This window comes from Trichechus manatus, unplaced genomic scaffold (assembly GCF_000243295.1).
Source record: "Trichechus manatus latirostris isolate Lorelei unplaced genomic scaffold, TriManLat1.0 scaffold00096, whole genome shotgun sequence".
NCBI lineage: Eukaryota > Metazoa > Chordata > Mammalia > Sirenia > Trichechidae > Trichechus > Trichechus manatus.
Window position 1 is genome coordinate 3,695,959 of NW_004444032.1, and position 18,944 is coordinate 3,714,902.

Sequence of the window (18,944 nt, forward strand, 5' to 3'; positions counted from 1 at the left end):
TAGAAATTCAAATTGAAATTTGGCATTTTTTTTCCTTACATAAACAGGCTCTTCTTGAGCTTTCTGAAAACCATGACAACAATGTTTGTTCGGTGCCTTCGAGTCGATTACAATCCATAGCGACCCTATGCACGAGAGAACAAAACCCTGTGCCGTCCTGCGCCGTCCTCACAATCGTTGTTATGCTTAAGTCCATTGTTTTTATATTAAATGCTATGTCTCTCTGCCCCACCTAAAACTCTACTCCATTTATGAAAACAGCATGGTCACATAAGTGAGAAACAGACTTATAAATATAGATTCTGCTTTTGAGTAACCACGTAATGTTCATAATTTTTGTCTACAGTGTTAACCAAATAGGAACACGATTTTGTTAGAGATGAGCTCTGTGTAATAGTACATCTGGACAGAAGATTGCTCCAATAGTAAATGCAAGAAAAGTGCCATTAGCCTTTGCTAAATGCAATAATATCATTACGTTGCCATCCAAGTAAGTGCTGATGGGAAGCTGGCATTGCTTCTCCACTGGTGACGGCTGGCAGCTACAAGTCCAACCTAATTTATAAATGGCACTCTAGGGCCTGGCAAAACACCTGCCAAGTTGGAGCAAAGCACATGCTGTATGCTTTCTGCTTACCTCTCCTCTCCTCATTTAACCACCCTCGTCATTTCCCATCCAGATTTTGAAAACTTATGAGATTTTTCTTGCTTTGTTTTTCCTGCAGTATAGAACAGAGATGAACTCTCAGCTATTTGTGCTTTACTTGTAGATTATGAATTTATGATATTGGTAGAGTGCTTGGGTGTTGCAAACAGATAACATGTTCGACTGCTAACAGAAAGGTAGAGGTTCGAGTCTACCCAGAGACTCCTTGGAATAAAGGCCAGACAGTCTACTTCTGAAAAATCAACCACTGAAAACCCTATGGAGCTCTGTTCTACCCTGACATACATGGTCACCATGAGTCAGAATCAACTCAACAACAAATGGGAGGAAAAATACATAAATATGTATATATATGTAGTATGAGAGAGAGAGATTTCTGAAAGATGTTAAGGATATTTTAAATATGTTAAAGAGAGTACACTGGAAAAAAAGGTTCCTATTTTGCCAAAGAAGCTGGGTAACTGTGTAGAAGCAAGTTCAGGAGCTATATCTAAGTCTCTGAAGTTGACTATCTTTTCTTCAGTGGTACTTTCTTAGGCAAACATTTGATCAGGGCCCTTCAAAGAGGCATTTTAACCCCACTCCTACTTCTGCTAATCCACTTGTGTACTTAATACATCTCAAATTGATAACAACTAGCCGAGAAGTCACTGTTGTCCTACCCTTGAATTCAGCTGAATTAGCTCATCCTTCAAAGCGAATGTTCTTTTATGTTTGAGTCCTTTCCTCCTGTGCTCTCAAGTAAGTTAAATGGCCTTTAGCTTGTTCCATCATAAGTTGTGTTATCCTATATCCTGAGCTCCCCTGCTTTGTGTGAAGTTCTGCCATAAGCTGTGGCCAGAACAACTGGTGATTTGTATGTTTATTGTGTATTTCCACCTGAATGTCTGGTGTTGGGTAACACAGCAAATGTGCCCAATGTAAATTCCACAAGGCGAAGAAACACACCTTCTCTTTCTTTCTTTCTTGCAAAGCTGTGTAGTGCCCACTGTACGTCCTTGATAGATGTTTCTGATGAGGACAACTGCTCAATCTGAGAAAGAAGGAACATAAGGGAGATGAAAATTAAGTACCAAAAATACAGGGCACTTTGAAACAAGCTTCCCTCCACCCCCTTCCCATACACATTGCAAAATAAAGTACAAAAATAAAGTCACAGTTTTATACATGTTTTCAAGAAGATAAATCTTATAACAAACTTGCTTAACTGCGGAAAGTAAAAATTCCCTGGTCCTTCAGTTGGAATTTCAGGCCGTTATTTTGTTTATCTTGTATGCAGTGGTGGTCTCTAACATATCATACATTTGCTTTTTCCACCAGATGCTTAAATTGTTTTAGTTGATGATTGTCTTTAACCAATTTAGGTTTTAAATGAGATCTATATTGCAAAGAAGTGATTTGTGAAGTTAAAGATCCTTAGAGGGATAAGGTCATTCATTCATTCACAAACCCATTAATTTAGTGAATATTTCCTAGTGCTTAATGTGTAAAATAGAAGCCCTGGTGGCGCAGTGGTTAAGAACTACGGTGAGCTATAGCTGCTAATCAAAAGGTCAGCAGTTTGAGTCCACCAGCTGCTCTTGGAAACCCTATGGGGTGGTTCTACTCTGTCCTACAGGGTCACTATGAATCGGAATCGACTCAGTGGAAATGGGTTTTTGGTTTAATGAGTAAAATAAATGCTATGAAGATAAAGAGCACGGTTCTATAAAGATAATGAACCTGTTTGTGAAAGGGACTTTGTTCTGGACTGGACTAGGAAGGGTGTTCCGTGAGGGAGTGAACTTGAGCCGAGAGCTAAAGTATGAGTAAACAGGCAAACAGCAAGGGAAAAACGTTCCTGTCAGCAGGGATAGCATATACAATGGTCCTTGTGGTCGAGGGAATATGGCACATTCACAGAACTGAAAGAATGTCAGTGTGGCTAAAGTATGGGGAGAGAAGGAACAAGTAAAGGTGAGTTTGGAAGAGGAAGACAAGGTCCAGATTTTGGGGGTGAAGAGAAAAAAGAGAAAGCAGGGAGGACCAGTTGGGAGGTTAATGCAGCATTCCAGGTAAAAGACAATGATAGCTTGGACTGGTGGATAGAAATAAAGGTAGCAAATCATGGTTAAATTTGAGATTGGTTTTGAAAATAGAGATGATAGGACCTGCAGATGGACTGGATGTGGGTGAGAGAGAAAGAAAGAGTAATTGAAGATGATTTTTGGTCTGAGCAAAAGGACAAATGATGGTGCCATTCACTGACATGGAAAATACTGAGACAGAAGCAGCTTTAGGGGTGGAAGAAGTGGAGAAATCGATGTTGAACATAAGTTTGAGATGCTACTAGATATTTCAGTGGAGATGTAGTAGAGGAAACAAGACATGCTTGTATGGAGCTCAAGAAAGAGGTCATTGCTTGAATTCTAAGATTGAGGATTATCAGCACACATCCATATTTGAAGCCATGGAACTAAATGAGATCACCCAGAAAGAAAGTGTAGACTGAAAGAGAAAAGTTCTGAGGACTGAGCCCTGGGGCACACCAATATTTAGAGGTCAAGAATGGAGAAGCATCCAGCAAAGGAGACTGAAAAGGAGCAGTCAGTCACTTAAGAAGAACACCATCGAGTGTAAAATCCTGTGAAGAAAGTGTTTAGGAAGAAAAGAGTAGCAAGAGCTGCAGGGGGGTTGGGGATGATGTGGATGGACATTTGGCCCTGGAATTTGGCAATGTAATTGATATTGGTGACCTTGACAAGTGCCATTTCAGTGGAGTGGTGGAGACGAAAGCTTGATTAGATAGAACTCAAGAATGAATAGGAACTGAAAAAATAACAGTTACAGGTAGCTTTTTAGAGGGGCTTTGCTGTATAAAAAGGAACAGAGAAACAGGGCTAAACCTGGAAGGGGTATGAAGAATAGAATTCTTTTTAAAATATAAGATATTATAGCATACTGATTTACTAATAAGAATGGCCCAGTAAAGACAGAAAAATTTATGGTGCTAAAGGAAATGGGGATAATTCAAGGAACAGTGTCCTTGGGTAGGTAAGTGGGGATGGGATCTTGCACTGTATTGCTCAGTGTGTTGGTCCAAGAATTGCCTATTACCTGTCCAGCAATGAAATGAGTTTGTACTGCAAAATAAGTTAACTGTGTCTCTAAGCACTCAGTTAGTCCAGTTGACATTGTTTTTTGTGGTAGACTTTCTCAATGAAGGAAGCTTACCACACTTAGAGTAGTGCTAATCTGGTGCACACAAAGAGAGCTTGAATTTGTCTAGGAGCATTAACCATTTATCTATAATAACAGGAAAGAAGTCAGAGTATGTAATACCCTGGAAAGTTGAAACATTGAGTGGTAGAATAGCTAGTTTGTTGAGCATCCATTGACAGAGCTGCTATTTTTTTTTTTTTAATCGTGGATAACTATCCTTAAAGGATTTTATAATCCAGGGAGAGGTAAGATATTTATTTTTATCAAAACTACATATTACTAAAATGAGTGTGCTAAATTTAAATAGTTACAGCAGATATTTACTCAAGATTTGCAAATATAGACACATTGTATCTCCTGATGAATTGTAAAGAGTTGATAGTGAGAATGGATACATGAAGGAAAGGGCTCTGTAGGGTTTGGGTTTAATATCTCAAAACTGGGGCTGTTGCCACGTAAGTGAATTACTGCCTGTGGAGTAGGTCATTGGAGTTTTAAAAATCACTCCATTTCAATTGTTTTTCATTCTCTTTACCCTGCCCACACTACATACTTAATTGACTGAAAGCAAAATCACTCCTCTTCCTGTTTCCATGCTTTAGCTGATGTTGTGCCCTCCACCTTGAGTGCCAGTTTCCATCAGCTTTGCTATTAATTTAAGTCTGTTCTTTAAAACATCTAACAAAGTATAATAAGTTTTATAAGTTTAACATTTTAGAATCATCTAGTATAACAAATAAATATAACAAAACATAGACTGAAATAAAATCATGAGGCTGCAGTCATTCAACATTTATTGGACTAGGCATTTAGTGATACAGTGGTACCACAAGGCCAAATTCCCCAAATGTTGTTTCCTAAGTTTCAACCCTTGTCTGTCTTCTCCTCTGCCTGTATCAGACTCATCTAGCTGGACCCCACTGCAAACCCACTATGCTGTAGTGGTGGTGAGGCCCTGAAGTCTTATGCACCCCTCAGGTGATTCTTATGCACACTGAAGTTTGAAAACCGCTAGCTTAGATAAATTCCCTTGATGGCTGTCCAGTTGACTTCTTCTACCCCCATCAAACCCACCCAGGTTGTAGGAAAGTCACTATACTCCAGGTTGGATTTACTTAGTTTTTCAATGTTGATGGCCCAGTTTATCCACAATAGTGTTTTTCTCAGTCCATGTATGACTTTTGGAGATGGGCTTTTTGCTTGAGCAGATTATCAGGTTGGAGTAGTTTTCAAATGGATAAATTATAGGAGATGAGGTGCAACTGAAAAACCATGAAGCAATTAATTGTGTCTTCCTGTACACTGGTTCCTCCTTTGTGTATAAATTGTATCATGCCGTGTCCATGATATAAACCACATAAACCACAGATTATGATTCTCAAGAGTGAACCTCGTACATGCGTGTCTAGGGCAGAAATCAGCATTTTGACCATTTGTGGTAGCAAACTGCCAACTTTTCTTGGCTTTTCATCTGGAGCGCTGTGATTTGAAATGTCCCCATATTCAGAAACTGAGTCATAAGTAAAACAATAAAACCAGAAAAGCCACCTGGTTATGGATAAATTGGAACAAGTAAAGAAAGGCCCCCAAGCTCCACAGCTATTGACCACATTGAAGGAGCAATGATGTATAAAATGCCTTTAGCTGGCTTGAGGACTTGTGCACCTAGGAACTGTGTCTTGGTGCTCAGTTATCACAAAAAGCTCTGGGAGCTGCCTCTCTGACGGGGGCTAAATATTATAAACATAAACAAAAAGCATTTGAAGCAGAGTCATTTAAAGATGTTTCTAGCCCTGTGCACTCTTATTTTTAGAGGCCATATCCCATCATTATATCAAGAATATTTAGCAGATTGTAGAGGGTGGCGTTTCTTGTTTCAATACAGTGCTCTATCATGCATTCAATGGATGGCAGTGGTAGTTCAGTAGTAGAATTCTCACCTTCTACAGAGGAGCCCCAGGTTCGATTCCTGGTCAAAGCACTTCAAGCATAGCCACTACCTGTCTGTCAGTAGAGGCTTGAGTTGCTATGATGCTCAACAGGTTTCAGTGGAGCTTTCAGACTAAGACAGACTCAGAAGAAAAGCCTGGTGATCTTCTTTCGAAAAATCAGCCAGTGAAAACCTTATGGACCACAATTGTCCGATCCTGTTGTGCATGGGGTCCCCATGAGTCGGGGGCAGACTTCAAGGCAGCTAACAACAGCAACAACGTTCAATGAACCAGTCGAAAATACATTCAATTTTTAATATACCCCCTTATAGCTGTAAAAATGAGATTTTGAACAAATTGTAGAACTCTAAAGAGGAATGCTCGACAAATCCTTATTTTTTGTCAAGCTAGTTGAGCTGTGTTCCTTAGATGCTTATCTATATACATTTTTTATAATCTTCCCAGAAAAATATATACGGTTTTATGTGTTCTCTCTCTAAAGCGTTTCCTAATCTTTCTACCCTGGAAATGCTCCATTCTCTGAGTTGCTGTAACACTCACTGTCAGTTTCACACAGATTACTACTGGTTTATAGATGAGTTCACAATCTGTAATTCTTTTGTGGGAGCTTTGTCTTCCTGAGAGAGGAAATTTGCGATCCAAGGTCTTTTGTACCCTCTAACACCATACACGGGACAGAGCAGAGAGGAAGCATTTAATAAATAATAAATTCTCTCATTTTATCCTATGTCCATTTTTGAGAGCCATTTCTTTTTTTTTCTATTTTTAAAAAGTGTCTTCTTGTTAATCAAATATGGTGTATTATGTTTGTATTAAGTCACTTTGCCTTATTCAGAAATTAATGAAAACATTTTAAAACATTAAGATACTAATGTAGTTCTTTTGCGTCATATGAGTTCATAGTTTTTCTGTGTATAATTTTACAAATCACCCGAAGTCAATAATAGATTTTGTTTTGGGGGAAGGTGGGAGGCCTGGTGTCTCTCTTCTTTTTTGTTTCAGATATGAATTATCTAATGTTTCTCCACATGCTTACTGAAGGAGACATTCTTTTATCTTAGTTGCTTTCAATTCTTTTCTAATAAATGATTTTCACTGATGTTAAGTTTCTAACTTAATTTTTTTTGTCACTAGTGTTATTATTACAACAGTTCTGTACCTCTCAGATGCTCTTCGTAAGAACTTCTTAAATGAAAACTTTGATTATAAGGTAAATACCCATTTTGATAACTATTTTGCTTTGACTAAAAGGTTTCACATTGTACTTTAGGAAATTACCTAGTGTATTTTCTCTCTCTTAATAGTAGAAAAATAAATTTCTTCTACCTACTTCAGATTAATCTTTGACCATATTAGTTTTAGTTATGAATAATATTAGAACAGTTTTCATTATATTTGTGAACAAATTAGGCCTATCATAATGCTCGTCAACCTAGTGGAGATCATAATGCTTAAGAAACAGTTCTTTATTGTTATTATACATTTAATTCTTGCTGTTTTCTGTATGATCCCCATGCATGACTTAGGGGACTTAGAAAATGTTTTTAAGACTTTTTTTTTTTTAATAGAGATCTATATAAAGAAAACGTTAACAAAGTAATCCCTTTTGTTCCTTTACTTCTCTATATTCCCACTTTTTTAAATGAATTAATGAAAAGGAAAAAAAAGGAAGATTTGTAAGATTCTTGACGGCAAAACTTTCTGTGCATCTATAATATAATGTGATTTATGCCAGAGTGCGTTAAGAATTCTTGATATACTATTTTTCAAATGGTAAATGATAAACGGTAAGCAAAGATAGACAATGCTAAATTGGCTTCCCTTCTTAATGCTGTTTCTGTGTTTTTGGCATGTTTGTTCCTTATTCTTTTTTGAATACCATTTTTCATATTAAACATTTATAAAATTTCCTGGTTCGATAATTAGAAAATACAAAAGAATACAAATAAGATGAAAACCAATGTAATTTTAAAGGCTGTAAAAGATTTCATTGTATCATTTTATAATAATTATCAATATGTTAAAATTGCATAATTGGAGAGCTACTTTTTGATAGTTATTTCTGCTATTTCATTTAATTACACTTATTATGTGCATCTTACAAAATTAAACTTTATGTATATCCCTAATTACTTCTTTGGATAAATTTTTATAACTGAAATTGTTAAGTTCTGTACCAGTTGTATTTATTTGCCTGTTTCCCTATATTTTTACCAGCATTAGGGCAGACATCTTTTTTTTTTTCCTTGATCTTTGACAGTTTAAAGAGGGGAAAAATCATTTTTGTTTTAATTTGCACTTCTTTGGTTACTAGTTATAGACTAAAATTCATATTTTGTGGATTGTCCTTGACCTTGGTTCATTGTTTTCTTTGGGGATTTTATCGTATTCTTTTTGATTTCTAAGAAATGTTTATGTATAAAGGGTATTAATTCTTCACTATGTTTTCTCTAGTGTGTTTTTGTCTTTAATTTTACATGGTGTCAATAGAGAAGTAGTTTTTCTCCATTACGTTCTAAATATTTTTGGTTAAGTTTATTTCTGGACATTTTATTTTAATCTTTTTCTGATGCTGTTTTTGGTATAAGAAAACTTAGACTCCAAAGATTTGTCTGAGCAGGAAATTTTTATATACTTTCTGAATTTAAATCAATTAGCATATCCAAAGACGTATATACATATTTTAAAGTTCTAAATTAAAAGGACTTCCAAAAATGAATTCAAAGAAGTATAAAGTAATCCGTCTTATACCTCAGCCTCCTTGGAGGTACTCAGACATGTTATAAGAGTAACAAAACATCTACCATTTAACATATACCAAAGAGCTCTTGAAACCTCATATATGGCATTGAAGCAATACATAAATAAATAGTGTTTGTTTATTTAGTTTACTTCTTTATTGTATAAAATTTCAAGTATATATAAAAGTAGAGAAAATAGTATAATGTACCTCCATGTGCCCGTATCCAGCTTCAACTATTACCAATTCGTGGCCAATCTTATTTCAGCTATATGCCAATCCACTTACCACTTTTAAAGCCAATCCAAGATAGCATGTCACTTCACCCATAAATATTTTTTGTAACGTCATGGTATTTAAATATCTTATTGTCATTTTAGATCTGGGATTCCTACTTTTACCTTGCAGTCATTTTCATAAACCAGTTGTGTCTGCAGTTGGAGATGTTCACACCTTCCAAAAAGAAAAAAGTGTTAGAAAAGTAAGTACCAATGTAGAACCCAGTGGGAATATGAGGCTCATCCAATACTGTGCCATTTGAAGGGTGTTTAGTTCAAATGGTTCATAAATCAAAATGTCTGTAACTGGAAATCACACAGTGGAGCAGCAGTGAGCAAGAAGACAAGAAGTAATCTTTTCTGGAGATTTCAATATTTTGAACTTATTTTTGAACACTTTTTTTTCTTTTGGCCTGAGTCTTTCAAGATTCAAAATTATCATAGAAGCATAAAATAAATCTCTTTTACTAAAGGATTTATATAAGGGTTTGAATTAGAGGCATCAAGACATGTACATTAAACATCTTTAATTGAAAATATATTGCCATCAGAGGTTACCAGGGCTGGGTGGAGTGGGGAATGGGGAGTTCTTGCTCAGTGAGTACAGAGTTACTACTTAGGGTGATGAAAATGGGAAATAAAAATAGATAGTGGTAATGCTTGCACAATATTGGGAATGTAATTAATGCCACTGAATTGTGCACTTAAAAATGGTTAAAAAGGCAAATTTTGTTATGTTTTGTATATATATTACAAAAAGGCAAATTTTGTTTTATATATACATATATGTAACAATAATATTTTTTAAAAAAAACATATTGCCTTCTGTTTCAGAATGATAGATTGTGTCCTAATGAGATACAAACACTGCTTCATTCTGGAGGCTTTTTGTTAGGTTTGATTTTTGTTCTATTTCAGGTATGGTGACATGCGGGTAACAATGGGTTGTGAAATATTCAGCATGTGGCAAAACTTGGGTAAGTGATGAAAAGAGAAACCACCTCCATTGTAAAGCTCATCACTGTACTTTTAAGCCTACAAATGAAGAAGGGCAATTTACCAATGACAGCATTTGAAATCAAATGTCTAAACCAATAAAGATATCTATGGAAAGTAATTGACACTTTGGCACTGAATGAGGTTACAACTAATTCTTTAAATTGACATCTGTCTGAAAAATCACCTTGCCTCGACGTGTTTCATTATTAATGAATGATAAATTTGATAATCTAGTGTTGCTCTAATAATATACACATTATTTCTAGGGATGAGCTAAACTTTCAGAACTTGGGACTGTAACTACTTAAAATTTCTAGAACTTTGAATTCAGGCTATGGATTCTAATAAATTTAGATTAAATTTCATGAAACACTGACTTGAGCATCACCGCTTTTAAAAACTTGAAACCATTGACTGTATCATAAAGAGTATAACCAAAGGATTTTAAAGGCATCTGCAGTTGCTAAGTGACTGTTAGATTCAGTTTTGTTAATCTGCCGTAGTAGATAGAGCATATTATTCCTGCAAATTGATGGCACAGGTCTGGTTGCACAGAAAAAAATAATACTTGAAAAATAAATTGTTTTAAAATCTCACTGGCATAAAGTCTCTTTCTAGAGACCCACTTATTTAATTTGGTATGTTAACTATGCAAGTTAGTAGTATTCACTTACTATATTACTGCATTTTAATTTCTCCTTGTGGTTTGTTAAAGTGATTGACCTATTTGAATTGAATATACATTAACCTGAAAGCATTTCTCTCTTGGGCTCATCCAAGCGCGCCTTGGAGATGGCAGGATTTGTTTACTGTGAACATTCGAAAACATGAAAATAGGACCATTATGTTTTCCTTCAATTCATATTACCAAGTGATTTCTGACCAGGATCGTTGCTATTGTACATAGCAAGTTAGGGAAACTTGAGGTATATACCTTCGCTCAATCTTCAGTGTTTGCTTGTGATTTCAGAAAAATAAAATAAAATAAAAAAATTCCTTAACATCTTGTAAACAACCTCCAGCTCTCCAAGGCCAACGGGAACAAGTCCATAATTTGTCCTTAAGTTCCGTTCAAAAAATAGTATCAAACTTTGCCTTACTTGAAGAGTGCGCCTGTAACTCTTCATGTTTTATTTATTCTTTGTGCCCTTCTTCTCATTCCGAAGCAGATCAAGGCGGCTGTGTTATCCATCTTGCAACTGGCAATGATTCAGCAAGATGTTTTCCAAAGAATACTATGTTGAAATGCTGTTTGATGGCAGTTGTATTTGTTTAGGCTCTTATAGGAGTTCAAATTACAAGACCAGGACAGATGTGACTGGGTTACCAGAATGTTCAAAAACATGACAGTTTTTCTCTTCTAGATACATCTCAGCATTGCCGTGTGTGGTTATTTCCACATAAATCTTTATCCAACTCAGGATACTGTGGATTTAGGACTTAACCATTGGCCTGGCTAAATAAAGCTGGCACCTTTAGTCACACCCTAAAGATATCACTGTATACTTCATAAACTTTTTTCCTCTATTTTGCCTTTATTCTAAAACAATAAGATTTCTCCCTCTCTGGTTTTCATTTTTAAATACTTCTGTCAGTTTTACCCAGAGATCTAGAGAATACAAAAAATGTCCAGAGCATACTGGTCCCCATGAAACATTTATTCAGTACTCAAAGTGGACCAGCAGCATCTGCATCATCTGGAAGGTTCTAAGACATGCAGATTCTCTCACTCCGCTCCAGACCTCCTGAAAGAATCTCTGATAGTGGGACACAGAAATCTGAGTTTTATCAAGTTCTCTAGGTGATTCTTAAGCACTTGACTAAAGATGGAAAAGGACTGCCTTAGACAACACTATCCCCTTCCGTAATTTTTCCAGCTCAGAATACTAGCTCTAGCACAGTTCTAGGACTCTATTAGAAAAGGCTCATTATACTCAGCTTGCGAATTCCCAGTATGACATAGTTTGCGTGTAAGGTATGTATAAATATATGCTTTATTTCTTGGTTCCTGCATTATTTCCCTGGAATTATATCGTGACTTTTCTGAGTCTTCCAAAACACTAGGAGAGTTTTAAAGGTTGTTGCTGTTGTACAACAGCTAGAAGTGGAAAATGTTCACAAATGTTAAAGCCCCCTCTATTCCAATGTATATTTTTAGGAAATGGTAAGAAAAATTAAGTATTCTGGGTATTATTTTAATACCCTTTTTAGACCTTAAATTAGCTTGTTAGTTAGGAGTAGCAAAATGTATTAGTTATAATTTGATTTACCTATAATTATATCATGTTGACTATAAGGTCACTATGAGCTGGAATCGACTTGAAGGCAACAGGTTTGGTTTGGTTGGTTTGAGTATTTTGAATGCTAGAGGAAAATTTATTCAAGTAATCATAAGTTTGCATTTTTTAATGGAACCAGTGTATAAATTCAGTTTAACAAAGTTTATGAAGCATTGATTATGTGTAAATTATTTTTGGAGATACAAAGAAAAACATATTTATTCCTATTAAGAGTTCAGTTTTAAAATATGACATTCAGTTGTGTGTGCTTAAAATATTTCATAATTCTAAAATTGCATAATGATTTATCTATAGTATTAAATGTGCTTTTATAGCATATTTACATACAGAAGGTTTAAACTTTTTCTCCAAAAGTAAGTCAATATTTGGATATTTTATGTATTGAACTGAGTGAAGCCAATTCTAACTTCTCTTCCTCTCTGCCCTGGGTCTTGCAGCTGTTGAGCGAGCAGGGCCCGTTTTCATCTCTACAGGGATGAGTAAGTGGCTCTGCCAGTTTATGCTTCAGCCCCAATTCTATGCAATCTAGTTAGGAACGTAGGAATGAAACCAAAGGTTTTTTTGTCTGATGGCAACTTGTAGAATCCCACCAGTAAACAAGGCAGGGCCTCCTTTCTTCCCTTGAGACAGACTTTCAGCTCCTCGTTGCAGCTTGGAATTGTGCTGCTTGTCTCCAGTGCATAGAGCGCATTAGACACAACATTACTCTCATCGTATAATTAAAATAATTTGTTTGAAGAGTGCAGACCAGGTAGTGATAAGTAAACACCTTATCTTCAGTGTGTTATTTTTCAATATTCTCCTCTTCTAAGTTGAAGGACTAAAAATACTCTGTTAAAGGGGGGTGGAATGTATTTTTTCCCTAAATTTGAACCATTTGTACCTAACTTGCAAGTATAGTCTGCAGGTAAAGAGGTTAGTCTTTACTCCTGTGACCCACCTTTGACATTCATCTTGAGGCAAGGTTAAGTTTTTTTTTCCCCTTTCTATTTTTACATGAACTAACATTCTTGCTAAATATGGAGTGGACTCTTTCTTCCACATTTGCAAACACAGGACCTTGTAACTGCTTGGAAAAATAGTACTTCTCTAGCACTCTGTTCTGTGTGCATGAATATAAAACTCTAACCACCTGAGTAGCAGGTGCCCTAAATTCAAAACAAGACTGTGTGGCCGACAATTAGAGATGGGGAAAGTGTACTAAAACTGCGGTTTAAAAATAAGTAATTTGAATCAAGTTTATTTTGCTGTTGCCATACACAGCTCAAAATCTTGCTTTGCTGGTCGGTTAGGAATTAAATTTTCTATGGTTGGAGAGCTTATTCAGGTTTACACAGATTTTGTGTCCTCAAAGTGTGTTTACAGCAAATAAGGCTATCCTCATGAATTCCTGCACAAAGATTTACGTGGAGGTGTAGCTTCTCTATGACCCTCTTATTGCCAATAAAAAAAATCAGGCTACAACATGTAGTGTGTGGACCTTGTTTGGATTCTGATGGAAAGAAACCAGCTGTACACAATATGTCTTAAGACAATTGGGGAAATTTTAATATAAGTTGGGTTTTCGATTAAGAAATTATTATTTGCTTTTGTTACGTGTGATAACAGCATTGTGATTCTGTGTTTGTAAATGTCCTATCTTAAAGATGCTAACTGAAATATTTATAAGTATAATGATATGATGTCTCAAACTTGCTTTAAAATACTACAGAAAAAAAAATTAGGGTGATAGGATTGACAAAAATGTTGATAATTATTGAAGCTGGGTAATGGGTGCAGAGGGACTATTCTCTCTAATTTAGTATAGATCTAATTTTTTTCATCATAAAAAAAATTTAAGAGAAGAAAGTCAGATTCTGAAATGGCTATAAATACAAGAGATTTTTTAGAAGAGATTCAGAAATATTCGAGCAAACGGTGGTAAATAAGATAAATGTATGCTAATGATGTTCTTCATTAGAGAGGCCTGGGAAAGGCTGAAACATCACTAAGATAGTAGTATAGTGGCTCTGAAGCTCATTTCATCAACTTGAGTGTTCAAGACCCATACAGGCCCGCAGGAAATTCCATTTTATTTCCCCTCTCTTTGCCATCCCCTTTCTACCTCCCATACCCGAGAGCTGTGCAAAGGTTTCATGTCTTACACGGTGTCAAGGCAGCAGAGAGGCCCTCCTGGTTACCAGTCAACTGCCAAAATGTCCTTTGTCCTGGACAAATGATGCCTTCAGTCTGATGGCTCTGCCGGGACCCAGCCCTCTGTGGCTAGACTTTGAGCCCTGAAGCCATCTCCTAGGGCAGGGTCATGGAGCAGGTAGTAAGACCCACTAATACCAGGACTTGCGAGCTTTGTCCCTGTAGGAATCTCTCTGACCCCTTTTGACTCTTCTCCTCACCTACCAGGACATCTTAGTTAAGCTTTTCAGGGGGTTTAGCGTTTTACTAAGGAGGCCTGTGGCGCAACAGTTAAGCACTTGACTGCTAACCAATTGCTAACCGAAAGGTTGTTGATTTGAACCCATCCAGTGGCTCAGCAGGAGAAAGACCTGGCAACCTGCTTCCATAAAGGTTACAGCCAAGAAAACCCTATGGGGCAGTTCTACTCTGTGACATGGGGTCTCTATGAGTCGAAAAAGACTCAATGGCACCTAACAGCAACAACGGGGTTTTACAAGTGTCAGTAAGAGTGACTGAATTCAGGTTGTTTCTGCTTTCTGCCCTGACAGGAAAAAAAAAAAAACTGAGGAAAGGAACTGCAAACTAGCTGCTAGTTACCTGCTTGAAATGTGTGTGTTGGGGGTTGTTGTTGACTGCAACTCATAGCGACCCTATATGGCGGTAGGGAGGCAGAACGTAGGGAGAACAAATATGGAGAAACTGACATTTCTGTGTATTCTGCCACAGGTTTGTCAGTCTTGAAAGTATTCATTCTTCTGGAAGAAAATACACAAGATTAGATTAATAAGGAAGTTTCTTTTGATAACTATGAAGGAGGTATACTTGCTCAGATGAGGAAAATTAAACAGTCCCTTGGGAAAGATGAAGTGTTACCTGGGTCAAAAATAAAAGTAGGAACACAAAAGGAATTACAAGTCAGATTTCTTCCTCACATATAATGGATGTGGATAACTAATTTAGAGATGATGAGAAACAATCAAGTTACCTTTGATGAAACCTCAGAGAGAGAGGAAATGACTGTGTACCTTCAGTGATGTAGAGACTTTTAGATGGGCTGGGACCTGGGAGTTGTGCCTAGGGCTGTATTCCTGCCTAGATGCTCAAAGCAGTTTTGTCTAAGCACTTTCACTCGCATTGAAACTAAACCCAAGATAGAATATGGCTCCCAACTGTGATGTAGGAGCAACTCCCTGGTGGTGTGAGTTCTCTGGTGTGCATCCAATCCCACATGCACCCAATCCCAAGAATGAGGTATTTCACAGATGCCCAGCGCACTGTGTCTGTGCCAGCTGAAGGAGGGGGTGGGCATGTTACCAGTAGAGATCATGAGAACTTCGTTCCCGTAGGGCAATCCAGACACAGCATGAAGACTGGAGGTAGATGTCTGAGACAGCCCTGGGACTGCATCACAAATGGAGGTTGGAAAGTGGATAATAAGCCATCTGTTGTTGTTGTTGGGTGACGTCAAGTTGATTTTGACTCAAAGTGACCTCATGTGACAAAGTAGAACTGCCCCATAGAGGCAGTAATCTTTATGGGAACAGATTAGCCAAACCCAAACCTGTTGCTGTCGAGTCCATTCAACTCATAGCAATCCTATACAACAGTAGGACTGCCCCATAGGATTTCCAAGGGGCGGCTGGTGAATTTGAACTGCTGACCTTTTGGTTAGCAGCCAAGCTCTTAACCACTGAGCAACCAGGGCTCCATGGGAGCAGATAGCTGGATCTTTCTCCTGTGGAGAAGCTGGGTGGGTTCCAACTGCCAATCTTTGGGTTAGCAGCCGAGCCGATAACTGTTGCAGCACCAAGACTCCTTTAGATATAGGTCCTCTAGATATTAAGCTAGAAGGCAGTTCAGACCAGTGTCCTCTAACAAGGACACCTTTTCCATATGAATGGAAACGCAGAGGAAATTCAAACTCGTAAACTCTTAGCACAGGGCCTTCCATCTCCTCTTTATTGCCATATTGGCTTCTAAAGGGGTGGGCAAGGCATTGCTCAGAGGGTCTTTGACAGAAGCAGCTTAAGCTTACATTCTAACTAGTGCATTAGAGCTTTGCTGGTTGCATTTGACAAACTCCAAAGCCCAAAACATCTCACTTAAACTCGTGTTAAAGAAATATATTGTTTCCTATACCTAGGAAGCCTGAAGGTGGGTGGGTCTTCAGCATGACTATTTTTCAAGAGCCCAAACAACATCTTTGGGGCTCTTTCTCTCCATTTCCCAGCTCTCCGTTGCTCCATATACTGGCTTTTTGTTGATAATAATTTAAAGAACTGAAGATTCAGATCATTGCTTTGACTGCTGCAATGCCTTGTCTAGGAAAGTAGACATAGAGGATTCTATGGCCTCTCTTGATCGGGGAGTGTAGAGAAGTTTTTCTAAACACACATTCCTCAAAACAGAAGCTTGTGCAATGCTGTGTTGTGGCCCCTTGTATATTCTGAAATATTCAGTTACAAGTAGTAGCTTTCCTACCATGTTACTGAGATAGGGAGAGTTGTATCATGACAGAAATGCTCATGCTCTGAGGACATAATAAAGGATTTCATTTTACTTGGATCCACAATCAACGCCCATGGTAGCAGCAGTCAAGAAATTAAACAACACATTGCATTGGACAAATCTGCTGGAAAAGCTCTTTAAAGTGTTAAAAAGCAAAGATGTCACCCTAAGGACTAAGATGCGCCTGACCTAAGCCATGGTATTTTCATTTGCCTCATATGCATACTAAAGCTGGACAATGAATAAGAAAGATGGAAAAAGAATTGATGCCTTTGAATTATGGTGTTGGTGAAGAAATTGAACATACCATGGACTGCCAGAAGAACGAACAGATCTGTCTTAGAAGAAGTACAGCCAGAATGCGCCTTAGAAGCAAGGATGGCAAAACTTCATCTCACATACTTTGAACATGTTATCAGGAAGGACCAGTCCCTGACGAAGGACATCATGCTTGGTAAAGTAGAAGGTCAGCGAAAAAGAGGAAGACTATCAACAAGATGGATTGACACAGTGGCTGCAACAGTGGGCTCAAACATGGCAACAATTGTGGGGATGGCACAGGACCAGGTGGTTTTTCGTTCTATTGTACATCAGGTCACTATGAGTTGGAACTGACTCTACAATACCTAACAACAACAACAGAATTAATATATTCACTTGATCTTGAATTTTTAACCTAAAGGAAAAAAAAAAAAATCTCTATGTCCATGTTTGGTTTTAAAATGTTTAAGAAGTTTAAATGCTTGTCCAGGAGTCATTGCATGCCCTCTTTACTCAAGTGCTAAGCTATTGTCAGAGCCCTGATGCTGCAATAGTTAAGCAACAAAAAGGCTGGTGGTTCAAACCCACCCAGCTTCTCCTTTGGGAGAAAGACCTGGTAATCTGCTTCTGTAAAGATTACAGCCTAGAGAACCCTATGGAGCAGTTCTGCTCTGTTACTTGGGGTTGCTATGAGTTGAAATCAACTTGATGGCACCTAGCAACAAGCTCGTCAGTGTTATATCTATGCCAAGATTTGAAAAGCTTGTTCATGACTCATTTACACTTCTGCTCATGTTGCACAGCACTGAGAATAGGTAAGTTATCCAGGGAGAGAGTTACATTCTAAAGATAGCTGATATATCCCAAGGCAGTCCCACTCACAAAAAATAGTGACTTCACACACAAGCACTTGGGTTTTCCCATCTCTGAGCTCATCCATCATCCTTTGTCTTTCTCTTGTCCAAAACCTTTCTTTCATATTCTCTTTCCTTTGAAAACCTCTCTAAAGTCAAATTAAGTTTAATCTGTATATTTACATTTGCACTCTGGATTTATATAGTGTCCTTTGCACATGAATGTCTGAGCTTGCTGGGCATCCTAATGCCTTCTGGTACAAAAAGCAAAATAGAGAAACCTATCATTAATGTGAAGGTATTTAACTCTGAAATCGGCAAGTAACTGGGAACAATGTGACTTTGTTAGTATTCAGCCCTTTCTACAAAAGATCAAAGATAGAAAGGAATAAGGGGAAAATTGCCCTTTCATGAAGCCAGCTGTCTTCTGCTCAGCCTCTCATCTTGCTCTGTGGGTTTTAAGTGGATGCTGTCAGTATCATATGCTTTTGTTCATGATGCTAAAGATTGGCTATTGAGAAATAGTGCATTTTCTGGCACATGCAGTACACTGATTATAAAAATAGAAATTCGTCTGTGAGATTTAACATAGAAGATCAGAGTTACAGAGTGAACTTAACACCGACCTGCAACATGAAATCATCTGTCCATGCACACTTCAACCTTCCTTTCCTCTGAATTACTTATTGTCAATACCATACCTTTTAGCACTTGGTAATACCCCATTTTGAATTCACTATTGCAACATGTTTTAGTCTTTTCAGAAAATGGTTATATACTTTTTTTAGACCATCATTTAGATATTTATTGAGGTGTGTGTTTATTATGTTTAAAAAAACATATGTTCTAGAAAAATTTTTAAATATAGATAGGAATCGCTTTTTTTCACATGTAAAACTCATCTGTAATCTCATTACCCAGTAATAACCAACGTGGTTAACATTAGAAGGTACAGTCTTCTGGACTATCATATATATATTTATACCTATATACACATATATGAATGAAC

At 37.3% G+C, this 18,944-nt stretch overlaps 1 protein-coding gene across 1 annotated transcript in view; it reads left to right on the forward strand.

The window, feature by feature from the left end:
* The window catches only part of DOCK4 (dedicator of cytokinesis 4), a 481,731-nt gene that overhangs the window by 399,140 nt on the left and 63,647 nt on the right, over positions 1–18,944 (forward strand). The window contains exons 28-30 of the mRNA XM_023737032.1: positions 6,955–7,030; positions 8,941–9,041; positions 9,757–9,815. Coding sequence (XP_023592800.1) covers positions 6,955–7,030; positions 8,941–9,041; positions 9,757–9,815 — 236 coding nt within the window. The remainder of the gene's footprint in view (positions 1–6,954; positions 7,031–8,940; positions 9,042–9,756; positions 9,816–18,944) is intronic.